The 25099-nt window shown below is 47.2% G+C and overlaps 1 protein-coding gene across 3 annotated transcripts in view; it reads left to right on the top strand.

Moving 5' to 3' along the window:
• SPTB (spectrin beta, erythrocytic) overlaps positions 1-25099 on the top strand; it is a 146621-nt gene that overhangs the window by 82711 nt on the left and 38811 nt on the right. For all 3 annotated transcript variants that reach the window (XM_077909612.1, XM_077909611.1, XM_077909613.1), the window contains 12 exons: positions 12420-12571; positions 14203-14376; positions 15345-15436; positions 15835-15915; positions 16203-16318; positions 16754-16866; positions 17867-18054; positions 19667-19784; positions 20424-20582; positions 21325-21627; positions 22329-22479; positions 23723-24593. In XM_077909612.1, coding sequence (XP_077765738.1) covers positions 12420-12571; positions 14203-14376; positions 15345-15436; positions 15835-15915; positions 16203-16318; positions 16754-16866; positions 17867-18054; positions 19667-19784; positions 20424-20582; positions 21325-21627; positions 22329-22479; positions 23723-24593 — 2518 coding nt within the window. The remainder of the gene's footprint in view (positions 1-12419; positions 12572-14202; positions 14377-15344; positions 15437-15834; positions 15916-16202; positions 16319-16753; positions 16867-17866; positions 18055-19666; positions 19785-20423; positions 20583-21324; positions 21628-22328; positions 22480-23722; positions 24594-25099) is intronic.

Raw genomic sequence — 25099 nt, 5'->3', positions numbered from 1 at the left:
CTCGGCTGATACTTTTGCTTGGAGCTCTTAGCTCAGTCCCCAGAGACCCAGTGCCCAGAGGGATGAAGCCCCATGCTTTGTAGATCTTTCTTTTTAAGGCTACCCAGCCAGGATCCCAGCCATGTCTTTGCCATCAGGTGAGTGACCTAGAAGGGCCAAGAAACCAAAGGACAATGAGGCTTGTTAGATGCTCTTCCTGGTGTGGCAGCCTCTCTGGGTCCTTCTCCACTTAGTGACTTGTGGTTAGAAGATTTGCAGTTGATTAACTGGACTCCATTTTTTTTCTTCCTCTTAATTCAACTTCCTCTCAGTTCTCAAGGAAATACTCCCTATTCTGCCTGTCAAGCCATTGCCAGATCTTCCTCCCTGGACTGAAATAAGCAAGCCATCCGTTATTCTGTGTGGAAACTGCCACATTGGTATACAAATACCTGACCTGTCCATGTGAATCACTGGATTTAACACTGTGGATCAGCCTGAGTGAAAGCAAGGGGGAGGTGGGCAAGAAAATGTTGCAGAAGGCTCCTGCAAGGGGATGTATTTAGCCTCGGCTGTGACCCCTAGTGGGGGTCCAGCAGGAATATTTGCCCAGTGGGTCCCTGGACAGATGTTAGCTCTCAGAATCAGCCTCTTAAAGGTGACAGCACTTTGTGGGGTTAAGTGCTGGGTAGCCCTGAAGCTTCTTCCTGAACAGGGGTTGTTCTCTACTTTGATGATCGCCTCTAGCACCTTTCTACTTTTTGAAAGATGAGAGGAAGGGGGGCAGCTGAAAAGCTCAAGTTCTAGCCCTCCAGGAGGTTCCAGCCTTCATGTCTCAGTAGAAAGGCTTCCAGTGTCTCCTAGAGCCACCCTCATTTTCATTCACACCCCATTTCCTGTCCTTCCCCCTTTTCATACTGGGAGCCATTCGGTAAACATTTGTGGCTGTCTGGATGAGGGATGAGGCACTGCAGGCTGCAGAGAATTTACCAGCCAGAAAGCCTGCCCTCCATGCTCTCTCCTCATCCCAGAGGAGGCCTCTGCTGGCCTGTGTGCCCCCCTTGCACCTGGCTACCCTACTGATTCGGGAGAGGACACTGCCTCAGGGCAACGTGGCCCAAGTGGGAGAGGGAGAGTGCAACAGAAAGGTACCCCCTAAAACAGAAACCTTGTGCATTAGTCTCCCCCTGCCTTGCCCACACACTCAGCTCGGCATCTGGGCCTCCCAGGTGTCACCCACTGCATGATTTCCAGCTCCTCAGAGCAAAGAGGCATCTGGAAGGTTGCAGTGCAAAAAGCAGTCCAAGGCCCCTTAAGATCTGTGAGAAGGAAAGGGCCCCACGTGCCACTTCATCCTCTACCCTGGCCCATTGAACACAGAACCATCCTTTGAAAACAAAGCACACAAATTTGAGTAGCCCATGCTGGTTTTGCCTTTAAATCAGAATCCAAGTGATGTTTCAAACTAAAGGTGCCTTTCCTTTCTGCATTCTGTCTTTGTAGCCATCTTGCTAGACAGGAGATGAGGTCAAGTAGTGAGGTTGCTTGAGGACAATTCAGAGAACACAACAGGGCAGCAGGTGCACAGCAGGCTGTGTCCCTGTGCTCTGAAGCACAGAGTTGCTGCCACTTTGAACTTTGAACATCTTCCAGACCCACTTTGCCCAAGCCTCAAGGTTAAGTTCTGTGACCGGCAGATGTTCCATCAGAGCCTTAGGACAGCGGCCCTCAGACCCTGCTGCTCCTTGTCCACCCACGTTGGCTCCCTGGAAACTTCCGAGAGGGAGTGTGGTATGAGCTCCTTCCTGACTTTGGCAGCAAAAGGTCATGCTTGGCCTTTCCCTGGGCCTCTTTCCCCACCTGCACAGGATGACACTGATTCCAGGTGCGCCAGAGGTGCCCCAGTTACGTGAGAAGGGCTTTGTGTCCAGAGGGTGAATGATTTCTTTCAGAGAGCAGGATTCCACCACAGTGTGTGTGTCGGGGGGGGCACAGACGCCGGGATTCAGCAGCTTCTTGGCAGCCTATTAAGTTGACAAGTTCACAGGCAGCTGCTGGAGACCAAGCCATCAGGTGTTAATGGTCTGACTGTCTCTCTTAAGCTACCTGTGAGAACAAAGATGGGGTTATTAATGAGGGGTTTTTTAAATGTTTTCTTCTCAGATTCCAAAACATGAGATGAAGTTCTATGTAGAGACTATATTTTGGGAAAATATACTATTCACGGAAATATGTATAATCATCGGCAATCATTTTAGTATACAGTCAGAAGAAAAAATAATCGGCTCAGCAGCTTTTTCTGGGCGGTCAGCCATCGTGAGTCCCCTCCTTCCTGAGACGCAGTGGCCACTGCTCCGACACAGACACAGCGGCCGGTACCTGTGCGGACAGATCGACAGATCGATGGGAGGGGCCGGCTCGCCGCCTGTGCCGCGCAGTCCGGGCAGTTTCCCCTGCCCCGGACACAACACCTTCCCCCTTTGTCCTCCCTCCCCTCTCAATAAAAGCTGTTCTCCCTCTCAGAGAATGCTTTGCAGAACCAAGGCTGTCCCCATTCTCTGGGTGACTGCTATCTATCATTGTGAAGATGCTTTTCAAATATTAATACACTGAGGTTAATAATAAGATTCTTCCCTCCCCATGCCGTGCAGTCTGGGTGAGCCATGGTAATAGCCTCCTCCGTCTTTGGGACACTCCTGTGGGCTGTCAGCTGTATCCCCAAGGGCAGGCTGTGACACCAGACCTTGACTCTGCTTCTGGTTCCCAGAGCAGCCGGTATCCATTTCCCCCTTCTGCAACTGGGCGCCCGCTGCGTGCCGCTTGCCTGAAGAGGTGCCAGGAGTGTTGTTTCCAAGCATCTGTAGCAATTGTTCATTTTCCTTTCTTATCCTGTCACTGAGAGGGAATGACAAGGAAGCTGGTAGCAGCTGAGTCTCTGGGAGCATTTTGCCTCCAAACCCTTTGGCCTTCAGACTCGGAAACCAGATCAACAGGGGATCTCATTTTACAGCCCAGCGAGAAGGAAGTGGATCAAATAATCATACATGTGTCTCTGTACATAGAGCCATATGTGCATGATGATAAATCATGATAAATACTGTAAAGATTTACTGAGAACTATGAGTTTCTAACCTACAGCTTACAATTCATCCAAGGGGGAGTGGGGCTTGTTGGAGTGAGGGCTAGGGGGCAGGATGGGTGGAGGGGGGAGCGGCAGGCAGGAGCCACATCACAGGAGCCTTATAGACCATGGGTATCCTCAGGGTCCTGGCAGGAAGCAGCAGGAAATGCAAAAAGTGTAGCTGAGGACTTTAATGAGGAGATTATTTGCAAAGCAGTGGCAGGGTTGAAGGGTCAAAGAGTGGGAGCCTGTAGCAGGGAGAGCTGTAGGCTCTCAGGACAGGAGCCTTCAGTAGAGGACCAGAAGGATGGAGCCACTCCCACACTCATCAAAGGGCTCTGGTAGGGAAGTGCATGGTTACATCTGGGCTTTTAAATATCACTCTGACTTCAGAGAGGGGAACAGGTTGTGGGGAGGCTGTGCAAAAGTCTGGGAAGGAGAAGATGGCAGTGTGAGCTAACTTGGTAGCCTTCGACAGGGAGAAGTGGTCCATCCTCACATTATTATTCTTCTGGCCTCTTGCTGCTGTCACGGGCTCTCCCAACTTAGGTGACCTTAGCCGAGTCACTTTTCTGCTCCTCTCCCATAAAATAAGGGGCTTGAGTCGGATGATGCACAAAGCCTTTCCAGCTCTGGCAGCCTGGGAAGAAGCCACCTGTTAGAGTAGTGCTGACCATATGCCTCTACCCTGAGCCATGGGGCTTCAGTTCCTGGCTTAGGAAAAGGGAATCGATCCTTTTTAGCAAATTGGTAGATTCTCCAGAAATTCTCTCAGTTTAATAAAGGCTAGGCTGAACCCGAGCCCTGGATCATCTTGACTTCAACGGCCTCATGTTCTCAGTGAGTGTAATCTCTCCCTGCAGCCACCACCTGCATGCATGACAGAGCTTGGTGCTCGCACAGCCGCTTAGTGGTCTTGGCGCTTTTTATCCAGATGATCCTCCTGACCCTTATCCACCCTGAAGTAAGCAGGGGAAAGTTATCCCCATGCCCCTTTATAGATGGGGGAGGTTGCACAGCAGGAAGTGCCAGAAGAGAATGCCAGGGATTTCAGATCCTCCCAGTGCCATTAGGGCTACTGCACATGACATGACCTGCATTAATCTCCTCCTTTGCATCCCACCCTAGTCAGCGCTTCCCATTTTCTTTCCCACCAATAGTCTCTTGAGCCCTATGGATCAAAACCCTGAATCCCCTTTTACTTCTTAGAGCCTCTGAATGCTATCACCTGCTGTGGGCCAGCTGAGCCTTGTTCTGTGGCTGTCCGGATCAGCTCTGGTCATTTCATTTCCATGGTTCACGTGTCAGTTGGGGTCATGGCGCCTCAAGCAGAGACTTCTGCAGCTGTCTCCACCTGGTGCCCTGGCCTCTCCTCGCCCAATCCCATTTACACAGGGCAGTGAGAAGCATTGTCCTCCAACAAATTGTTAGTGAGCTGTTCCTCTACTTCAGAACCTCCAGGCTTTTCTTTACCTGGAGTATAAAGTTCAAATTCCCTAGACTGCCCTTCAGCTTCTTTGCTCTGGGTCAGTTCACTGCTTCTCACCGTCACCCCCTAAACACGCACACCTGTACCTACACACATGTGCACACACACACACACACACACACATTTGCCAGTTTCCACCTTGAGGGCTTTGAATAAGAGCCCCCCTTCCTTCTCTGCTGTTCAAAAACCATGATCATCCTCAAACCTCAGATCAAAACTAGCCTTCAAAAACATTTTTTTAAAAATTTAAACTGACCTATAATAACTTGCTTTCTTTTCCTACTATATATAAAGACCTTATTTTATGTTTAAAACAATTGGATGAATACTTCTATATCTTTAAACATTTTTATTACACAAAAATATATATTTAGTATAGAGGAGATTAGAAACATAGATTTAAAAAGGGGGAAACTAGAGACATTGTTAATGACCCATACAGATATTTTGAAGCCTATAGATACATGACTATGTGTATAAATGTGTAAATATTAAAACATGACCTAAAATATTATAATCTTAGACTTTTTCTCATTCAGCAGTATACTGTGAATATCTTTTTATGTCAGTAAGCATGCAGATTATCATTTTCATGGCCATATAGTCTTCCTTTGTATTAACGTACCCCAGTCTAGTTAACCAACATCTTAGTGTTCAACTCTGCTTACTTTTATTTTTTTAAAGATTTTATTTATTTATTCATGAGAGACAAATAGAGAGAGGCAGAGACATAGGCAAAGGGAGAAGCAAGCTTCCGATAGGGAGCCTGATACAGGACTTGATCCCAGGACCCCAGGATTATAACCTGAGCCAAAGGCAGGTGCTCAACCACTGAGCCACTCAGGTGCCCCAACACTGCTCACTTTTAAAGTCAGTCTTATGTGCTTTATTATTGCCTTTGCAGGTATGTAGTAAGCATCCTAGAGTTCTCTCTTAGAATCAACCCTAGCTAGATTTTTAGATCTTGTAGGCTAGCTAGCTGTTCACAATACTAGTGTGATGAAAGTTGGTTGGTTGAAAGAAAAGTCCCTCTCCAAACTGTAGAGTAGAATTTGTGCCACCAACATTTATGATATGTCCCTGACGGTCTGCCCCTATGCTAGGCTTTATAGGATTAGCATCTTTATCTTCAAGGTTTGTTACCAGTTCATGGGAATTCAAGTATTGCTCACTCAGGTTCCCTAAGCTCTTGGCTTCCTGGCATGAAAAGGAGAAATCCCAAGCTGTAAACCTGCAAAGGGCTCAACACTAAATGATTGGTTTCAGGCGGAGGCTCATGGTACATGGACCTCTCGTGGTGCCTCTTCTCCCTCTTACCTTTCTGACCACCTAGCTTTAGCCATACTTTAGGGTTGTGTGCTGGTAAAAATGCAGGCTTCCTGAAAAACAAACAAAAACACAAACCTTTTTTAACTTTTCTTCATTTAGTCCTCAGGGTTTTTGAGCGTTATATCCTATTTTTCTTCATGACATCTGTTGTTTCTTATTTTGAAAGGAATACATATTCATTGCAGAAATTTTAGAAACTATGGATAAGCAAAAAGAAAAGTCACCAATAGTCTTACCACTTAGCTATAACAACATCTAGCTGAAGCTTTCATTTTTAAATGGATATAGTGCTACAAAATGAGTTCATATTATGCATGTAATTTTATAATATGAACTTCCCCTTAAAATGTATTCTAATATCCTTTCTTGCCATTGAAAGGTCTTCTACAACCTTATTAATATCTTTATAAATGTACCAAAATTATCATATAATCCTCTGTGTTGGATATTTAGGTTGCTATTCTCTATTCTTGAGAGCAGATTTTTAACAGACAAAAGAGGGAGAGAAAATAAAAGAGGCAGTGTCTAGGTGGCTCAGTTGGTTAAGCGCCTGCCTTCCGCTTAGGTCATGATCCCAGGATCCTGGAATTGAGCCCCGTGGGCTCCCTGCTCATCAGAGAGCCTGCTTCTCCCTCTCCCTCTGCCCTTCCCCTTGCTTGTGTTCTCTTTCTCTCTGTCAAAGAAGTAAAATCTTTTTTAAAAAATTTTTTAAAAAGACAGGGAAGTATGAAGCACTCAAGGAATTTTATAGGAAGCTATGGCAGGAATGAATAGATGGGCCTAGACCTGGGTGATTATGGTAGATAAGATATTTCAACCTTACCATAGCCATAGCCTAAGAACAGCTAATGCACAATAAACTTTTATTTTTAAAACAGCCTCACCCGAGACTTTTGATAACTTCCCAGATGCCTATGATATCAGGAAGTGAAGCAGGTACCGGAGTAGGTGGGACCAGTGGCAGGTGTGCTGTTGCCAAGGGAGGAGGGAAGTTGAAGTTGAAGGAAGCCCACCTAAGTGAAACAGTGCCTTGATTTACTGTCATTGCACTTTTTGACTTTTGGTATGAAAAATTTCAAACATACAGTAGAGATGAAAGTATAATGAATCATCACCTAGACATAACAACTGTTCATTTTTTGCCATATTTGCTTGTCCATTTTGGGAGTTGAAGTATTTTTAAAGTAAATTGAAGATTACCACAACATTTTACCCCTAACACTTTAATATGTACCTCTGAAAAACAAAAACATTTCCCACCCAACCATAATACCACTATTACACCTAGCTTTACCCATAGCTTAAAGCTATGTGTTGGCAAAAATGCAGACTTAATAAAAATTAACATTAATTCTAATATAATTTAATACTCAATGTCCAAATTTTCCCAGTTGTCTCAAAAATGTCTTTTATGATTAGTGTATTCACACTAATTAAAGACCACTTATTAAATTTTGTGTATATGTTTAACTTTTAATTTATACTTCCATGAATAGCTTGGACAACTTTCTACACATTTAAGAGATTTTTACATTTTGTTAACTTTTTGTTCACAAACGTATGTCCACTTTGCTCTTGGATTGATGGTATGGTCCTTTTCCTCATTAATTTGTATCCTTATATCCTAAGTGATTTGGTCCTTTGTGATGTGAGTTACAAATATCTTTCGTCATTTGACTTTGCTTATAGTGTACTAACGCACAAAAAATTTTTTTAATTTTAATTAGGATCAGAAATTTTGCCCTTTTTTTTTTTTTTAACATCGTTGAACTTTCGATCTTTTACTTTATGGCTTTTGAATTTTGTGTCCTATTTAAAGGACTTTTCCTATACCAGCATTCTAAAAACAAAACAAAACAAAAACCATTCAACCATGATTTGTTTGGTATTTTTATGGTTTCATTTTTACATTTCGGTTTTTACCCAAATGAAATTATTCTGGAGGGTGAGCTATAAATTTAGGTTAATTTTTCTTGTGTGGCACCTGGTTTTGTCCACACTTTTTGCCTAATAATCCTTCTTTCCCCTTTATATTTGAAATACTACCTTATCAGATATCAAATGCCTATCTGTGCTTGGGACTATTTCTATTCCATTGATGTGTCTGTTCATATTCTAGTAGCACAGTTTTATCATGGTACCTTTGTACTGTGCTTTATTATCTGATAGAAAAAGAACCTGGGAAGGGCTGTCCTTCTTCTTTTTGGAATTTCCTAGCCTTTTTTGTTTTCCCAATGAATTTTCTCACAGCTTCTCTAGTTCCCCCCAAATTATAGAATTTAAATATATTTAAAATATTCAATTAGGGGCACCTGGATGGCTTAGTGGTTGAGCATCTGCCTTTGGCTTGGGTTGGATCCTGGGGTCCTGGGATCAAGTCCCACATCAGGCCCTGTGGGGAGAGCCTGCTTCTCCCTCTGTCTATGTCTCTGCCTCTCTTTCTCTCTGTGTCTCTCATGAATAAATATATAAAATCTTGAAATAATAATGATATTTAACATACAGATTAATTTAGGGTAAACTAACAACTTTATGATATTGAGTTTTCCTATTCAAAATTGGAGGTGCCTTTTACTTGTTCAAATCTTTTGTGTGCCTCAGGAGCCTTTTAATGTTTTCTTTATGTAGATTTTACACTTTTTAAGCTGAAACATTGTTTTTTAAATTATCATTGAGGGCCTTCTAGACTAGTATTTCAGAAAATGATCCAGTCATACCTTCAGTGGTATCTTTTGCCTCTAGGATTAAATCTAAACTTAGCCTTTCATTTAGAGCTTTACATATATTCAGCTAAAAATCTATTTTCCACATGTTTTCTTCTTACCTGTATCTACTCAGCAGCCTCCAAACAAACTGTATCCTTCCATGCCTTCTAGCTGGGAGCATTGTACCTCCCTGGTTCCCCTCCTCCTCTGCCAATCCAAAGTTGTTTTCTTCAGGAGATACCCTGCCTCCCCTCCCGCTTGACTACTCTAATTAGAAATGACCTCTTTCCTCTTCGGCCCATGACCATCTACTGAATGTGCCATTTATCTGATAATTAATCCAATAACACCTTGCGACAGCTTTTGTATTATTAAAATGAACTGCCTTTTAACTCTTGTGTGGTTGCAAAATTAACTGCTTGTGGATTTTTGTCTTGTTTCGTCAACAAGATTGAGGCCCTTGTGCTCCCCACAGCATCCAGGACAGGACCCTACATATTGTAATAATAGTAGTAGTGATGGGTAAGAGTGATAATGATGGCTAGTTTTCTGTGGGCCAGGTACTGTTTTAAACACTTTCCATGGATGAGCTCCCTTATTGACAGATAAATATTTGCATTTTGGTGTTGTGGTTTGATTTGACCTCAAACCAAACCTCTGAAAAGAAGAAAAGAAAGCTCACTCAGTCACAATGTCCAGACACTCATTCTAGCTAGCTGGTCAGAGAAGAACGCGAACTTTCTAGGAGCAGCCCCAATATCTTGGGGAGGATTGAGGATGGCCACAGCCTGGGAAGGAAAGGAAAGGAAGAGAAGAGAAATAGGCAGGAATGGAGAGCTCCCAAGCTTGAGGGCAGCAGAAGCACCAGGGTTTTCTGAGGCTCTGGTGGCTTTGAGTCAGGGCATGCCGGTGGATTTGCTTACTTTCCTGCACTGGCAGGGTTAGGGGTCTGGAAATAAGGTCTGGCCCCTGGCTGCACCTAGCTGAGGCCTCCTTTCCATGGAGGGTCTCTGCAAGATGGCCCAGGTCCCCTGGGGACAGCAGACCCAATGCATGGCCACTGCCCCAGCCTGTCCACACCACCAGGGTTCCCAGCCCAGCTGGCCCTGGGCCACCCATTGCTCCTGCATTGGGAAGGCTCCTGATAAATACTTGTGCCATGCTAGGAGTAAATGTGCTGAGCATGCTGATGCGGAGCAGCCAGAGCAAACAGCTAATGGAAATTAATCCCCACCCCTGGGCCTTTTCTCTCCTTGTGATCATCATTAGCTTCTCGGAATCTTACCCATGTCTCAACACTGCAAAATGTTTCAGGGTTCTGGGGATTCTGGGCAATTGTGTACTAGCCTCCAAGCAAAAGGTAGCCAAGAAGCTGCCTGTCTGAGCTCTAAACCTACAGCTCCAACATTTTGGGGTCCACAAGGCTCCATTTGTGTGTTGAAACCTGGGGAGATCTAAGGGTAAGTTAGGATCCATCTGTACCAGCCCACTATCTATGCCAGCCGAGCAGCCAAGAATTAAATCCCATGTCCCCAGCTAAAACCACTTCCTTACCCTTTGTCAAGCACAAATAAATGACTTTTGGCACCCATGTGATGAAATTTTTGGATTCTTAAAATCAAGAAAAGAAAGGAAGAAAGGACTTGAGTTTTTTTTAATACATTCATCTCTAAAGGGCCTAAAAATTTCAGGCCCTTGGTCAAAGCTCCACAATTGGTTGGAAGGACTAGTCCCTGAACGAACAGATTTGGTCTCTAGGGAAGGTACCATGGGGTTGTGGCTGGTTCTAGACATGCCCCAGAATAAATGCAATTGCTTTCTGTCCAATATATCATTGGAATTTTAGTTACATTTTACTGAATAGTCCTTGAAATCGGGAAAGTGGTTTAATTTGCTGCCAACAAAAGAGTAAAGAGAGTCTTCCCCCTGAAACTTTGCCCAGCGGCCCAGTATGGATGGATTACCATTTTAATTTTATATTTGAGACTTAGAGAGTCAGTAGTAGTATTTTTCCTCTTTGTGGAAGTCTTATTTAGATGGCTGCCATTGAATTCTTTATATGAGACACCAGCACTCATCATATTTATAAAAGAGTATGTCTGCCTCAAAGATAGAGCTGTCTTTCCTGTCCCTGAGTTCCCCACCTCCCCCAAGAGCCTGGCACCTAGCGGTGACACAGTAAACATTGGCTGAATGAATGAATAAGTGAATAAAGTGTCTGAGTTCCTAACACTAAAATAGCAGTGCAGTAGGAAGGAATTTGTTGCTGTGAGCCTCAGGAACCGCCAAAATTATACCCTTGAGGCCCTGCTGGCTGGGTTCCTCTTTTTGTTGTTGTTAAATCAGATATTTAATAATTTAAAAAGCCAACCCTTCCATGGTTTGGGCTCAGCTGAGCGGACATTTAGTCTGCTCCCAGGGCACTGACATCCCTCCTGGCTAGGCTGCTCTGAGCCTGTCCTTGCTCTGCCCAACCCCCACACCCTCCCTGGGGATCCTCCATGGCCGAGGCCCAGCCATACTGCCAGGTCGGCTTCTGCACCAAAGTGCCCAAAGCCTTTTGCCACAAACTTCACTAAGGCCAACAGAGCAAGAATCCACCCGTCCTTCCCTCATCTCTCCCTTTGTTTCTCTTTTCTGCCCCTCTCTCTTCTTTACCTTCCACCTCTCCCCCACTTTTTCTGCTACCCAGCTCTTCCCTCTCTCCAGCATCTGGTTCAAACCTCCCAGCCCTAACTGGACAGGTTACCAGCATTATTTTACAGAGGTGCTAAGAGGTACCTCTTCTGAACTAGTACAACATGGGTAAGAAAACTGGTTTGGGCTGATGCGATTTAGGGTGGGGGTGTCATGTCAGCTTCTCAGGTCTGAAGATGGAGAAACCCCTACCTGCCCTTCTGGTGGTGAGAGATTCAGCATGGATAGTCCCCAGCTCAAGCCTCCCTTATCCCTCACCTTGTATGGATCACACATTCCATTTGCCTTGCTCATCATTCTTCTCTGCCCTACCAGGAGCCCCTCAAGGAGTTTGTTTTACTTTTATATATTATCAGGCCTAGCATAAGCCTGCCAACAACAGGAGCTGAATAAATGTGCAGTCAACTACAATTCAACTCTGGAACACCAACTGTATACCAGGCTCTAGGCCTAGGGGATGTAGAAGTAAACTAGACAGATAGACTTTGCTGGGCTCAAGATACCTACAGCCTTGCAGGAGAGATAGGCTTTCAACTCATATGAATGTGAAGTGAGACCTAAATAAGAAATGCATATGCAGGGGTCAGGGCACACACAGGGAGGCCTAACCTAGCCAAGGGGTCAGGGTAAGCTTTTTGGAGAAGCACTGACTCCTACAGGACAAATAGGAGTTAGGTGGAAGGGGTGAGGTAGAGTGGATGGGCAAGAGAGACCATTCTAGGCAGAAATAATGTTTGTTGGATAGATAGATGGGTGAACCTTGCATTGGAATCTGAGCTTGCTGGTACACTGGGACAGAGCTTTCTGCCAGGTAGAGGAAATAGGTGGCTGAATTAGAGGCACATAGCCACTGTGTACAGAATGTGGTGGTGGAAGCTATCTCTTCATTGCTCCAGTCATGGTACATGGACTCATGTTGCCCAAAGGCTATACTCTGATCACAAATGTTCCTAGGAAGGGGGTGGAATAGATACTTCAACCCTCTCTGCCAAGGATTGGGGGGTCCTGGGATTAAGAGAAAACCTTTCAGCTCCATGTCACATGTCACATGACACTGCCAGTCTTGGCCACCTCACCCAAGACTCTGCTCCTCACTCAGATGAACGGGAAGTTGTTCAGAAGAAGACCTTCACAAAATGGGTGAACTCGAACCTGGCTCGCGTGCCCTGCCGCATCACTGACCTCTACAAGGACCTGCGGGATGGAAGGATGCTCATCAAGCTGCTGGAGGTGCTCTCTGGAGAGATCCTGGTAAAGTCCTTCTCTGCGTTGTGGCCCCTTTCCCTGAATCCCGTGGCTGGTGCTATGTCTCCTCTTTAGAAAAGACATCATCTGGGGTATTTCCATTTCTCACTGCCTTTCAAGGTTTCTCCCTGTTCTTTTGGAAGGTTTTGTTACTTCCTGATGTGAGATGTCCGTGTGGCTTACTGAGTTCTCTGACCTCTTACCAGACTTTATTGTTTCTTGGCCATTCCCACCTCTTCATGCTCCTCCCAAAAGCCACACAGAGCTCTTGAGTTCTCCACTTGGGGCCTAGGCATCTGCGTCTGGCCTGCAGCGGACCCCCCCCACCCCCCAGCCTCCTCATGCAGTCTGGAATGGATTCTGTAACCCAGCTGGAGAAATTTGCATCCTTCTTGAAACCAAGAGAAAAACATGGAAGATATTTTCCTATGTGTTCTGTCACTCTTACAAGTGGAAATTTATTTATGTAGGCCCTCTCAGTTGTGACCCACTGTGCAGTAATGTTGCCTCTGAGGGAGAACCAGATTAAGGTTCGAGTTTTGCTTAGTTACTCTTTTTTTTTTTTTTTTAAGATTTTATTTTTATTTATTCATGACAGACAGAGAGGGAGTGGAGGCAGAGAGGCAGAGACACAGGCAGAGGGAGAAGCAGGCTCTATGCAGGGAGCCTGACACGGGACTTGATCCCAGGTCTCCAGGATCAGGCCCTGGGCTGAAGGTGGTGCCAAACTGCTGGGCCATCGGGGCTGCCCTGCTTAGTTACTTCTATTATGACCTTGGTTCTATCAGTCAGGACCTTCTTTTCCTTGTATAAGTGATACCTGTACCTGATGAAATACTAAGATCTTCAGGGTTTGAATGAAAATGCACCACAGGGACAGCCCCGGTGGCACAGCGGTTTGGCGCCGCCTGCAGCCCAGGGTGTGATCCTGGAGACCCTGGATCGAGTCCCACATCGGGCTCTCTGTATGGAGCCTGCTTCTTCTGCCTGTGTCTCTGCCTCTCATTCTCTCTCTGTGTCTCTATGAATAAATAAATAAAATCTTTTTAAAAAATAAAGAAAATGTACCACATTCTTCTGTTGCTTTTTCAACTCCAGGCTGTTGTGCCTTATCCTGTATTGAAAGACCACTAGGAAGAGTTACCACTGGGAACCCTTCACATGATGTGGTTCCTCCTCAGTGGTGGCCCCCTTAAGTTCTGACTGGGGCCATTCAGGGGTGGGAAGGGCAGAGGCTGGCTGATGGGATGGACCCCCTTATCAATCACTCAACAGAAAGCCCCTCTTATCACCAACCAGCAGTTCATAGTTCTTAGAACTGTGCCTGGCATATAGTAAGTACTCAGTTAACTATTTGTTGTGTCAGGGCTTTTGAATGTCATTTATTACCCATTCAGACCCAGAAATAGCACTGATGCAGCCCAGTTGCAGAGCTGTGGGTGCTCAGGGGAGGGGGAACCTCTGAACTTTGCAGAAAGGATGGGGTTGAAGAGTGTCAAGGAGTGAGTGTGAGAGCTGGAGTTTGGCCAGGAGGGCGGAGGGTGGGTGCTGATGACAGGAGTTGGCCCAGGCTACAGGTACCTCTGGGGTGACCATGACATTCCTCCATGCCCACGGAGCCAATACTTGTCCCCCAGCCAAAGCCCACGAAGGGAAAGATGCGCATTCACTGCCTGGAGAATGTAGATAAGGCCCTCCAGTTCCTCAAGGAGCAGAGGGTGCACCTGGAAAACATGGGCTCCCACGACATTGTGGATGGCAACCATCGCCTGGTCCTGGGCCTCATCTGGACTATCATCCTTCGCTTCCAGGTGAGTTCCGGGGGAGCGGGGCAGAGGGAGTGCAGGGAGCCTCCCTGGGCCAGGCAGGGCTTAGGAATCTTATAAAATGATGAATGGAGTGTGAGTGTTCGTGGACATTCTGGGAGGCTCAGAACCTGTAGGAGGAAGGAAGAAGTAACCATCCTTTGCAGTGATGGCTCACAGATACAGAGTGAGTTTGGACAGCAGTCTAGTCTTTTCAGGGAGAAGATAGAAATTAGAAGCTGAGATGATGTCCGGCTGGGGGATCTGCTTTTGTCCCTTTCCCACAACATGTCAACATGTGTCACTTTTTTTTTTTTTAAGATAGTTCGATTCAGAAGTTGCCAAAACAGTACAGAAGATCTATATCATGGTTTTCAATCAGAAACCTTTCCCTTCCCACCCTGAAATTCAAGGTCCGTTACTTGTAAGGAAATTTAGAAAGTGTGAGGGAAGGAAAGCAGGGCCTTCCAGCTGCTGGCTTGGGGATAGGAAGAATCTAGTCCCAAGGGCAGGGAGGAAGAAGATAACACACAACTCGCAGACCGAAGAGCTCATCCAGGGGGTCTCGGGTGCGTACAGTAAACAGTGGTAACAGCAGAATTGGGGAGAATGAAAAGGCAAGAGGAGCTTCTAATCAAAATCCAATCCTTCAGTATTCGTGTTGTCCCTTGCAGGGCATTGTTCTTCAGAGGAGGATTTGGGGCATCTTGTTTCTTGTCAGTATCCCATGAGTCATCGAGCTAGAGCTGTCTCCTCTGACATGAGGAGGCTGTCCCTGTCCTGATGCAGTGAACTAAGGCCGGGGAACGGGCCACCGGGACCCAGGACCTTAAACCATGGTGTTGCTGCAGGGCTGGCAGTGCAGACAGGTGGCTAAGAAGGAAGAGAGAGGGAGGAAGCTTCCCAGGGAGAGCAGAAAGGCACGGAGCCAGATGCAAATCTAATTCCCCCCTCTCTTGTTCCCGCACCCCTAGATTCAGGACATTATTGTGCAAACTCAGGAGGGTCGTGAGACGCGCTCGGCCAAGGATGCGTTGCTGTTGTGGTGTCAGATGAAGACAGCAGGGTATGCCCTGGGAACCAGTTAATGACTACATTCCCCACTACCCTCTTGCTTTCCCCCAAGTACTGCCATAGCCAAGAGACACGCACAACATCGCCCAGAACACTAGCAGCTTTGGCCTAACTGATACAGAATCTGTCCTGACCTGATTATTGGAGGCCTGGAATTCAGGATTCCTTTCTAGAGTTGCCTGGCTCAGACTGTGGTGTTGGTGGGTGTGAGTCTCTTGGGCCCACCTTATGGAGGAGTCTCTTCATGTGACTTAGCTGCTGTCTGCAATTGAAGGGGGCTCGAGAAGGGACAGATCTGTTTCTCTCCAGTGCCTTGGTCCCTCAGTTCATACACTTTTGGGGACTCCAGAATAATCTTTTCTTAGGTCTTAATGTTTCTCTTGGGTGCAGCTACCCCCAGGTCAATGTCACCAACTTCACCTCAAGCTGGAAGGATGGCCTGGCCTTTAACGCCCTGATACACAAGCACCGGTAAGGGGGAGGAGAGGGCCGAGGATAGGACCCCTGCGCTGTTTGGATACGTTGCACACAACGCCTGGTCCTTCCTCTCATCCTCAGCCTCCCTGCCTCCTGGAAATTCCAGGCATGCCCTCTGCCCCTTCCCCACATTCTGGTGCTCACAGCTGCCCTTCCCCTGCTTCTGTCTCCTCCTTTCACTTCTCCCCAGCTGTCTGAGTGTCTGCTTCATGCCGGGGCTGCCCTGTAGGTGGGGGATGCCGTGGCCGCCGCCTCTTAGCCATCTGGCCTTGTGCCCCCAGGCCTGACCTGATTGACTTCGACAAGCTGAAGGACTCCAATGCGCGACACAACCTAGAGCATGCATTCGACGTGGCTGAGCGTCAGCTAGGCATCATCCCACTTCTTGACCCTGAAGGTGAGCTGCACCTGCCCAGCCCTTCGCTGCTGTGACGGGACGTAGTGTTCATACTGGAGGGAGCCCCAGACTGACAGGGCACCTGGAGGAGCGTAGGCCCGGTGCCCAGCCAGCCGCGGACACAGCAAGGAGCCAGTGGCTAGGCCAGCAGTCTGCTCCGGGCCTGCTCTTCAGATCCAAGGCAGCTCCTGACACTCTCCTGGCCCAACCAGTGGCCCATTTGTAGTCTTTCGATCTTTCTTTCTCTCCCTTCACCTCATTTGTGGTCCTAATATGGATTTCATCCTCTCGCTAAAATCACAAACACTCATTCTCACCCTTGGGTTGTCACTTGATGTCTGGAGCTGAATTTCATGGTGGAGGAACAGGGAGATAAACCCTCTGACATCTCTAGCTTCCATTTGGGTCCTGAGCACACACCCTATCCCCTTGCAGATGTCTTCACGGAAAATCCTGATGAGAAATCCATTATTACCTATGTGGTGGCATTTTACCACTACTTCTCCAAAATGAAGGTGCTGGCGGTGGAGGGCAAGCGCGTCGGCAAGGTACAGAGCTTTCACAGCCAGTGTCACCTTGTTTCCCTGTTTGCCATGCTGAGATGCTCCTTTTCCATCCTAAGAGCTGTGTATCTGGGCCCCTGCTGCAGTGGGGGCTATAGATCACTCCCTACCAACTTCTCTGAAGCCTGGCTCTGCCGAGGTAATGGCTCCCAACTTCAATTCCAAAGCAAGTTGATAGTCTGTCCTGAAAAATGTCCTAGCCTGCAGCTCTGAGCACATCTTCCACATCTCATGAACATTTCCATGGGACACGATGGGCTTTTATATGTTGGTTTATTATGGTTCTGGGCCTCTTAGCTTCTGTGGTATATCAGGAACCCATTAGACTGTACAGACCTTCATGCCAAATTCCTTTCTCCCCTGCTGGTCCACTGCTCCCCAAGGGTAGAGACTATTTCTCATTTGTCTTTGTATGCCTGGTGTTCAGCAAAGATGGTGCCTAGAAGCCCTGGATTCCTAATAATGCATTTAAAAATAAACAAGACTTTGGCCTTTCTAGTGGCTGATGCCCTGGCATAGCAAGCTTACCAGTCAGTCTTTTATAGGGTTAGGGGAAGGGTGGAGCTGCCACTGAACCCTAGCAGAGCCAGCTTCCTACTAATGTTGCCAGTCCACTTCCAGTCCACTCCTCCTGCCTTGGCAATGTTTTTGAGCTCAGGGAACAAACCTAACATGGAATACTCCAGGGCTAGAGAGGAGGGCCACCTTAATTGTGGCCCCCCTGGTGGCCTCATTGGTATCATTGCTCTTCTGATAAGAATAAGTAATAAGGGCACTTGGTTGGCTGAGTCAGTTAAGCATCTGCCTTCAGCTCAGGTCACAATCCCAGGGTCCTGCGATTGAGCCCTTCATCAGGCTCCTTGCTCAGTGGGGAGCCTGCTTCTTCCTCTGCCTCTGCCTGCAGCTCCCCCTGCTTATGCTCTCTCTCTGTCAAATAAATTAATAAAACATTTTTAAAAAAATAAGTAATAAAGTGATTCCCTAGGTAATTGACCATGCCATTGAGACCGAGAAGATGATTGAAAAATACAGCGGGCTGGCCTCAGACCTGCTCACCTGGATTGAGCAGACCATCGTTGTCCTGAACAGCCGCAAGTTTGCCAACTCCCTGACGGGCGTCCAACAACAACTACAGGCCTTCAGCACCTACCGCACTGTGGAGAAGCCACCCAAGTAAGGGCCTTGGCTCTGGGAAGATGGGCATTCAGGCTAAGAAACTGATTGCTAAAGGTAGAGCCCTGGGCCTTGAGAACTATGTCCAGGAAGTCTATCCTAGAGGCTAGAGAGCTTCACATCTGTCATGTATGTCATCCCCACCTTCCTTTCTTGCTCCTAACTCATCAGGCTCTAGGAAATGGGCATTGATGAGTAACCCTCAACTCATAGCCAAAGAAGGAGAAAGTGCTGGAAAGTTTCTCTCTTCTCTGTAGACTAAGCTGTGCATTTGTTATCTGGTAATGACCTCTATATTCTCAGTCTTGGAGCTCTCTGTGTGGGGTCTTATTGATCTCAGGTACCTCCTGTTTCTCTCCCATCTGTCACTGCTCATCAACAGAGCATTAATCCTACCTCTTGGGACCTCCGCTTCATCCCAGTATGTTCAGGGTCTGTGCACATGTGCACACACATGCACAGACACACTCATGCATGCCCACGCATGTAGACACGCCCATAGAAAGATGCACATGCATACACACAGAGGAGGCATTCCAGCTCACCTGTCATCAGCTTGTCCAGTTCTTCTGAAACAGATTTCTAGCTCACTGATAGTACCCTCTGCCTTGTTCCTTCCCTCCCCTCCCACACTCTTCATTCATGACTCTCAAACAGGGAAAGGTAAGACATAGAGTCTAGAACGTACTATAAACAAGTATCTGGTTTCTGGCCTGACACTAACGCATTTTTAAAGACCTAAATTCAATACAGATAACCTCCCCTTTGCTTCTCCCAGGCCATGCACCACAGGGATGCTGTCTCTTGGCCAAGTAGATGGCGCTCAGGGCCACAGCTCTCTTAAAATGACTGTGAGGGGTCAGCTCTGTCAGGCTGGTCTTGGGGTAGGGACTTTGTTGACAGCCAATCTTCGACTGCCACATGGAAGATGCAGAAGTGGGTAGATACTTGTGTACATGTGAAAATGTAGAAGTATGCAGTTACCTTGAGCTTAGACCCCGGGTTCCAGATATTCACCATGCTGCCAGTTCTCACCTGCACCTGCTATCCTCCTGGAGCCCAGCCTTTCCTCTCCCCTCAGAAGCATCTGGCCTTTAGGACTTGTCCGGAGGGCTGGCTCAGTAGTACTCAGGTGGAAGTTGCTTTCAATACAATATGTTCTTATGTGGATAATGCTATTTCTAAGGCTTCATTGGCTCACTCAATAAGAAACTGACTTAAGAGCTAGTCAGACATCTTCATTGTCTGCAGAACAGTGAAGAGTGTTTTTTGGTGTCAGTTGGCAAAACTCTTGGTATCCGCAGGAATTACTAGAATACTCTGGTTAGCCATTCCCCTGTGGAAACAAATGATAAGCAAACATTAGGGTGGCTGTTGTGTTTTTTTCTGGTTTGTATTATAAAGACTTAACCCTTAGTAGATCACAGTTGGTGAGGATGATAGATGTCTTAACAGGTAAGTAAACCTGTATATCTCTTTACTTTTTGTTTTTCAAGGAAAAGATGTTTTTCTATCCAAGCTCCAAGATGCCAGAGTTTCATGTTGGTTTTAGCAAAAAATTTGGCTGTGGGGACCTCGACGCTAATCTCCCTACCTCTGGTTTTCTCAACAGGTTTCAGGAGAAGGGGAACCTGGAAGTCCTGCTTTTTACCATTCAGTCCCGGATGAGAGCCAACAATCAGAAAGTGTATACACCTCACGATGGGAAACTCGTGTCTGACATCAACCGGGTACAGCAGTGTTTTCCGTTATGCATTGCCAGCGGGTTGGCTGAGTTTCTGATAAGGGTGTGGAGAATGGTCACTGGACAGGGCTAAGCCAAGCCACTTTCTATCGTGTTATTAACTACACAGGCTGGCTAGTTAGGGGTACTCTCTGAACCCAGTTCTGAGAGGTTCAACTCTACCCATTGTCCATTAATTCAGCCCCCTGCTCAGATGCCCAGAGTCATTTTTTCAAGCCAGTTTTATAGCTTAGTCTCTATAGCTTCTTGAGTTTCACTGACTATAGAATGAATGTTAACTACTTATAACAGAAGGGAAATGCCTTCTGATATTTCAGAGGTTTGGAGGCTTAGCGCCACTTGGGCATTCTAACAGAATGAAACCAGCCATTTAGTCAGTGAGAATTTACTGAACACCCACAGAGTACAAGTAACAGTAACTAACATTAGGCCAAGAGTATCTAAGGCAGGTTTAGAGGAGGAGGGGACTGGGCTCCCCAAATCTTCGGTAACCAAAAGATTCTGAACTTCAGGCTCTGCCTAGATTCGATTCCTGAAATCACTCAGTGTTGGGCAAAAGAGGCAGAAGCCCCAAACCCAGGTGTTCCTCCTGCACCCCATGAATTCTCCTCTGTCCCTCACACAGGCCTGGGAAAGCCTGGAGGAGGCCGAGTATCAGCGGGAGCTGGCCCTGAGACATGAGCTCATTCGGCAAGAGAAGCTGGAACAACTGGCCCGGCGCTTCGACCGAAAGGCCGCCATGAGAGAGACGTGGCTCAATGAGAACCAGCGCCTTGTGGTTCAGGTAGTGGGAGATGCACTGGCCATGGCGGGGGCAGAAGCGTTCTGGAGCCCCCAGCGGTCACCTGAGGCTGGAGACCCAGCTGGCCTCCCAGCAGCAGTAGGATAAGCCTCTCCACGGGCCTCGCAGCCCTGCCCCCCATGATTAGGTAGATCCGGATTCACATTTGAGGAAGAACTCTCCATAGACTCTGGCCTCTAGGGCCACGGTCATATTTCACTAGCTAAAAATTGACCCCAGGGCTGAGGCCCCGGAAAAGTAGTGGGCTTACCACTCAGAGTTTGGACTCAAAAGTTGTCCAGGAAGGGGAAAAACCAGTGTTCTGAGAGAATTGGAGAGTTGTGCATGCACCCCCAATAGCACAGGGCTGAGCCATTTGTTTACAGCTGTGGGGCTCTGAGTGAGACACAGCCCCTTCCTGCCCAGAATTGGGCAGGTCCTTTCAAGACAGGGTGGTGAGTGCCCACAGGCCGCGAAAGGGCTCTATGAATAATTTACACACAGCAAACTTACAAGTATGGCCTGGTGAATAAACTTATGAGCTTCTTTTAAAGGTTCTTGCAAGACATTTAGTCTTTGGAACTTGGCTCTGTAAGACAGGCTGAAAATACAGCAGAACAAACTCCCTGGGAATGGGTTTTCCCATGGAGCAGTTGTTCTGAAGGGACCTGCCATTTCTCTGTGAAGGGACTAGCCACGGGGAGGGAGCCTGACTGGGTTGCCTGCTTTTCTCCCTATGGGGCAGGACAACTTTGGGTATGATCTGGCAGCTGTGGAGGCCGCCAAAAAGAAACACGAGGCCATCGAGACCGACACGGCTGCTTATGAGGAGCGGGTGAAGGCCCTGGAGGACCTGGCCCAGGAGCTGGAAAAGGAGAATTACCATGACCAGAAACGCATCACTGCTCGCAAGGACAACATCCTGCGCCTGTGGAACTATCTACAGGAGCTTCTGAGGACCCGGCGCCAGAGACTTGAGATGACCCTGGCCCTGCAGAAGCTCTTCCAGGACATGCTGCACAGCATTGACTGGATGGATGAGATCAAGGTGGGCCCCAGAGGCTGCCCATCCCCCGCGGCCCCAGGCCTACCTCAGTGTTGGCCCTGCAGTGAGCTATGCTTCCTTAGATGCCTCCCAGCCAAGCACATCCCTAAGCCACAATGGAGAAACAGAGGCAGTACCATGTCTGGCTGCATCCACCTATTGACTGCTTGGCTCCCTCTGCTCCAGACAGGTCACCAGCCCAGGTCCACTGTATTTTGGGTGATCAAGATGTCTTAGGTTTGTGGTAGCTCAGGTGCCAACCCACAGGACCTAGAAGTTATAGACATGAATCAGGAGCCTGGAGAATCAGGCTCTGAGTAGTCACAGTTTGAGTCTGGCTAGAATCCAGACCTCCCAGCATAGGGGCAATCAAGAAGTTTGAACCTCCTCCTCCTCCACTGTAGTAGGTCTCACCAAAGATGCACAGTAAACCGATCATGGAGTTTTCTAAAAATACATATGCCCAGGCTCCAAAACTTGAGACAGATGCAAGAGATCTAGTGTGAGGCTTCAGCTTCTGAAAAACGTTCCATGCATGATTCTGAAAGGCACTTCCAGGAGGAAGTCCTGCTCTATAGCTTCCATGCTGAGCGGCAACCATTTTTTGACTATATCTGACTCCCAGGCCCAGACATTCCCTCCCCTAGCAGGTATGTGCCTTCACCTCTCCTCGTCCCCTCTACCTGGACTGTCTTCTTTGACAGGCTCACCTCTTGTCTGCCGAGTTCGGGAAACACTTGTTGGAAGTTGAGGACCTGCTACAGAAGCACAAGCTGATGGAGGCTGACATCGCCATCCAAGGGGACAAAGTGAAGGCCATCACCGCAGCTACCCGGCAGTTCGCTGAGGAGAAAGGTGAGGCCACAGATGTCTCCCCAACCTCTGGCTTAGCATTCTGGCACACCAGCTTGGATAAATCTCCTAGCTTTAGAGTTCTGCTTCCTCCATCACCTAATGGTGCAAGGAAGAAGTTTGAAGGATAGCAAAATTCTCCGGAGAGCAGGCAGCTGCTTTAATAATCTATAATTAGGTGTTTATAAGCACCAATAACGCTTCATCTGCCTTTCATTCACTCTGCCAGTTCAAGATAGAACAGAGACAATTGGGATTGCTAGCTTTGGTTTGGATTTCTTTATTTTTTAAAAAATAAAGCTTTATTTGTTTAATCTCTACACACAATGTGGGGCTCAAACTCATGACCCAGAGATCAAGAGTCCCACACTCCTCCACCTGAGCCAGCCAACAAGGTGCTCCTCCAGCTCTGGCTCTTAAATAAAACACCCTGTTGCCTCTTTGAAGAGTTAACTTGAAATTTGTGTCTGGGCCATTTTATTTATTTTTTAAAGATTTTATTTATTTATTCATGAGAGACGCAGAGGGAGAAGCAGGCTCCCTCTGGGGAGCCTGATGCAGTACTCGATCCCAGGACCCTGGGGATCATACACTGAGCCAAAGGCAGACACTTAACCACTGAGCCACCCAGGCACTCCAGGGCTATTTTATTTTATTTTATTTTATTTTATTTTATTTTATTTTATTTTATTTTATTTTATTTATTTTTTTATTTTATTTTATTTTATTTTATTTTATTTTATTTTATTTTATTTTATTTATTTTTTTATTTTATTTTATTTTATTTTATTTTATTTTATTTTATTTTATTTTATTTTAGATTATTTATTTGAGAAAGAGATACATCAGGGGGACGGGCAGAAAGAGAGGGAAAGAGGTTTTAAGCAGACTCTGTGCAGAGCGCATAGACCACCATGGGGCTTAATCTCACGACCCTGAGATCATGATCTGAACCCAAATGACTATGCCACTCAGGTTCCCCTGTGTCTGGGCCTTTTAAAAAATAATTTCACGTTGTGCGTTTCTACTAAGAGCTGGCCCAACTTACTCATGAAATGTTAGTGGGAATTAATTATGAAGAATCTCGCCTGCCTTCCAAGCAACTGGGCCCCCCTGTATGCAATCCCAAAGCCCCAGTGAGATGGTAGGTTCTAGATCATGTGGTTCTAGCCTGGCAACTGATCTGAAGCTTGCCCACAAACAAAGCCCTTACCTCTTTTGTCTTCCTTTTTCTCATTCCCCCCAGGGTACCAGCCTTGTGACCCCCAGGTTATCCAGGACCGTGTCAGCCACCTGGAACAGTGCTTTGAGGAGCTAAGCAACATGGCAGCTGGGCGGAAGGCCCAGCTGGAGCAGTCGAAGCGGCTCTGGAAGTTCTTCTGGGAGATGGATGAGGCCGAGAGCTGGATCAAGGAGAAAGAGCAGATCTACTCTTCCCTAGACTATGGCAAGGACCTGACAAGCGTGCTCATCCTACAACGTAAGCATAAGGCCTTTGAGGATGAGCTCCGAGGGCTGGACACCCACCTGGGGCAGATCTTCCAGGAGGCAGAGGGCATGGTCGCACGGAAGCAGTTTGGGTACCCACAGATCGAGGTCCGGATCAAGGAGGTGTCTGCCCAGTGGGACCAGCTGAAGGAGCTGGCTGCCTTTCGCAAGAAGAACCTCCAGGATGCTGAGAACTTCTTCCAGTTCCAGGGTGATGCTGACGACCTCAAGGCCTGGCTGCAAGATGCCCACCGGCTGCTCTCAGGGGAAGATGTGGGGCAGGATGAGGGGGCCACACGGGCCCTGGGGAAGAAGCACAAGGACTTCCTGGAGGAACTGGAGGAGAGCCGTGGGGTGATGGAGCATCTAGAACAGCAGGCTCAGGGCTTCCCCCAAGAGTTTCGGGATTCTCCAGATGTGACGAACCGGCTGCAGGCCCTCCAGGAGCTCTACCAGCAGGTGGTGGCCCAGGCAGACCTGCGTCGGCAGAGGCTACAGGATGCCCTGGACCTGTACACGGTGTTTGGGGAGACAGACGCCTGTGAGCTGTGGATGGGCGAGAAGGAGAAGTGGCTAGCCCAGATGCAAATCCCAGACACGCTGGAGGACCTTGAGGTCGCACAGCACAGGTCAGAGCCTGACTTTCTCTTCCTCACCTCCCTGCTATGCAGCCTGCACTCCAGCTCAGCCTGGTGTGAGAACAGCCTCTAGGTCAGCAAGACTCCTCTTGAGAGGTGATGGGATGCCCTTTATTTCTGAGGCCAGGCACCCAAGTCAGGTTTTTCTTTTTTGTTTTGTTTTGTTTTGTTTTTCCAAGTCAGGTTTTAATCAGCCTCTGTGGCTTTGGGTACTTTACCCTATGGGGCCTTCCTTAAACTAAAGCAAAGGAGATCTTTCTAGTCCAGTTAGTCATTTACTTTTCAGCCACAGCAGTCTTTGCCCAAATGAATTGTATACAGAACCCCTGACCTATAACACAGAGGAAAGTGGAGCTCTTTGGTTAAGGGGGAGGTGAGAAATCAGAACCCCACCCACCATTTGCTTCAACGTGGATGGAACTGGAGGGTATTATGCTGAGTGAAGTAAGTCAGTCGGAGAAGGACAAACATTATATGTTCTCATTCATTTGGGGAAT

This window comes from Canis aureus, chromosome 9 (genome assembly GCF_053574225.1).
Source record: "Canis aureus isolate CA01 chromosome 9, VMU_Caureus_v.1.0, whole genome shotgun sequence".
Lineage (NCBI taxonomy): Eukaryota > Metazoa > Chordata > Mammalia > Carnivora > Canidae > Canis > Canis aureus.
This window is presented reverse-complemented; position numbering and strand designations above follow the sequence as displayed.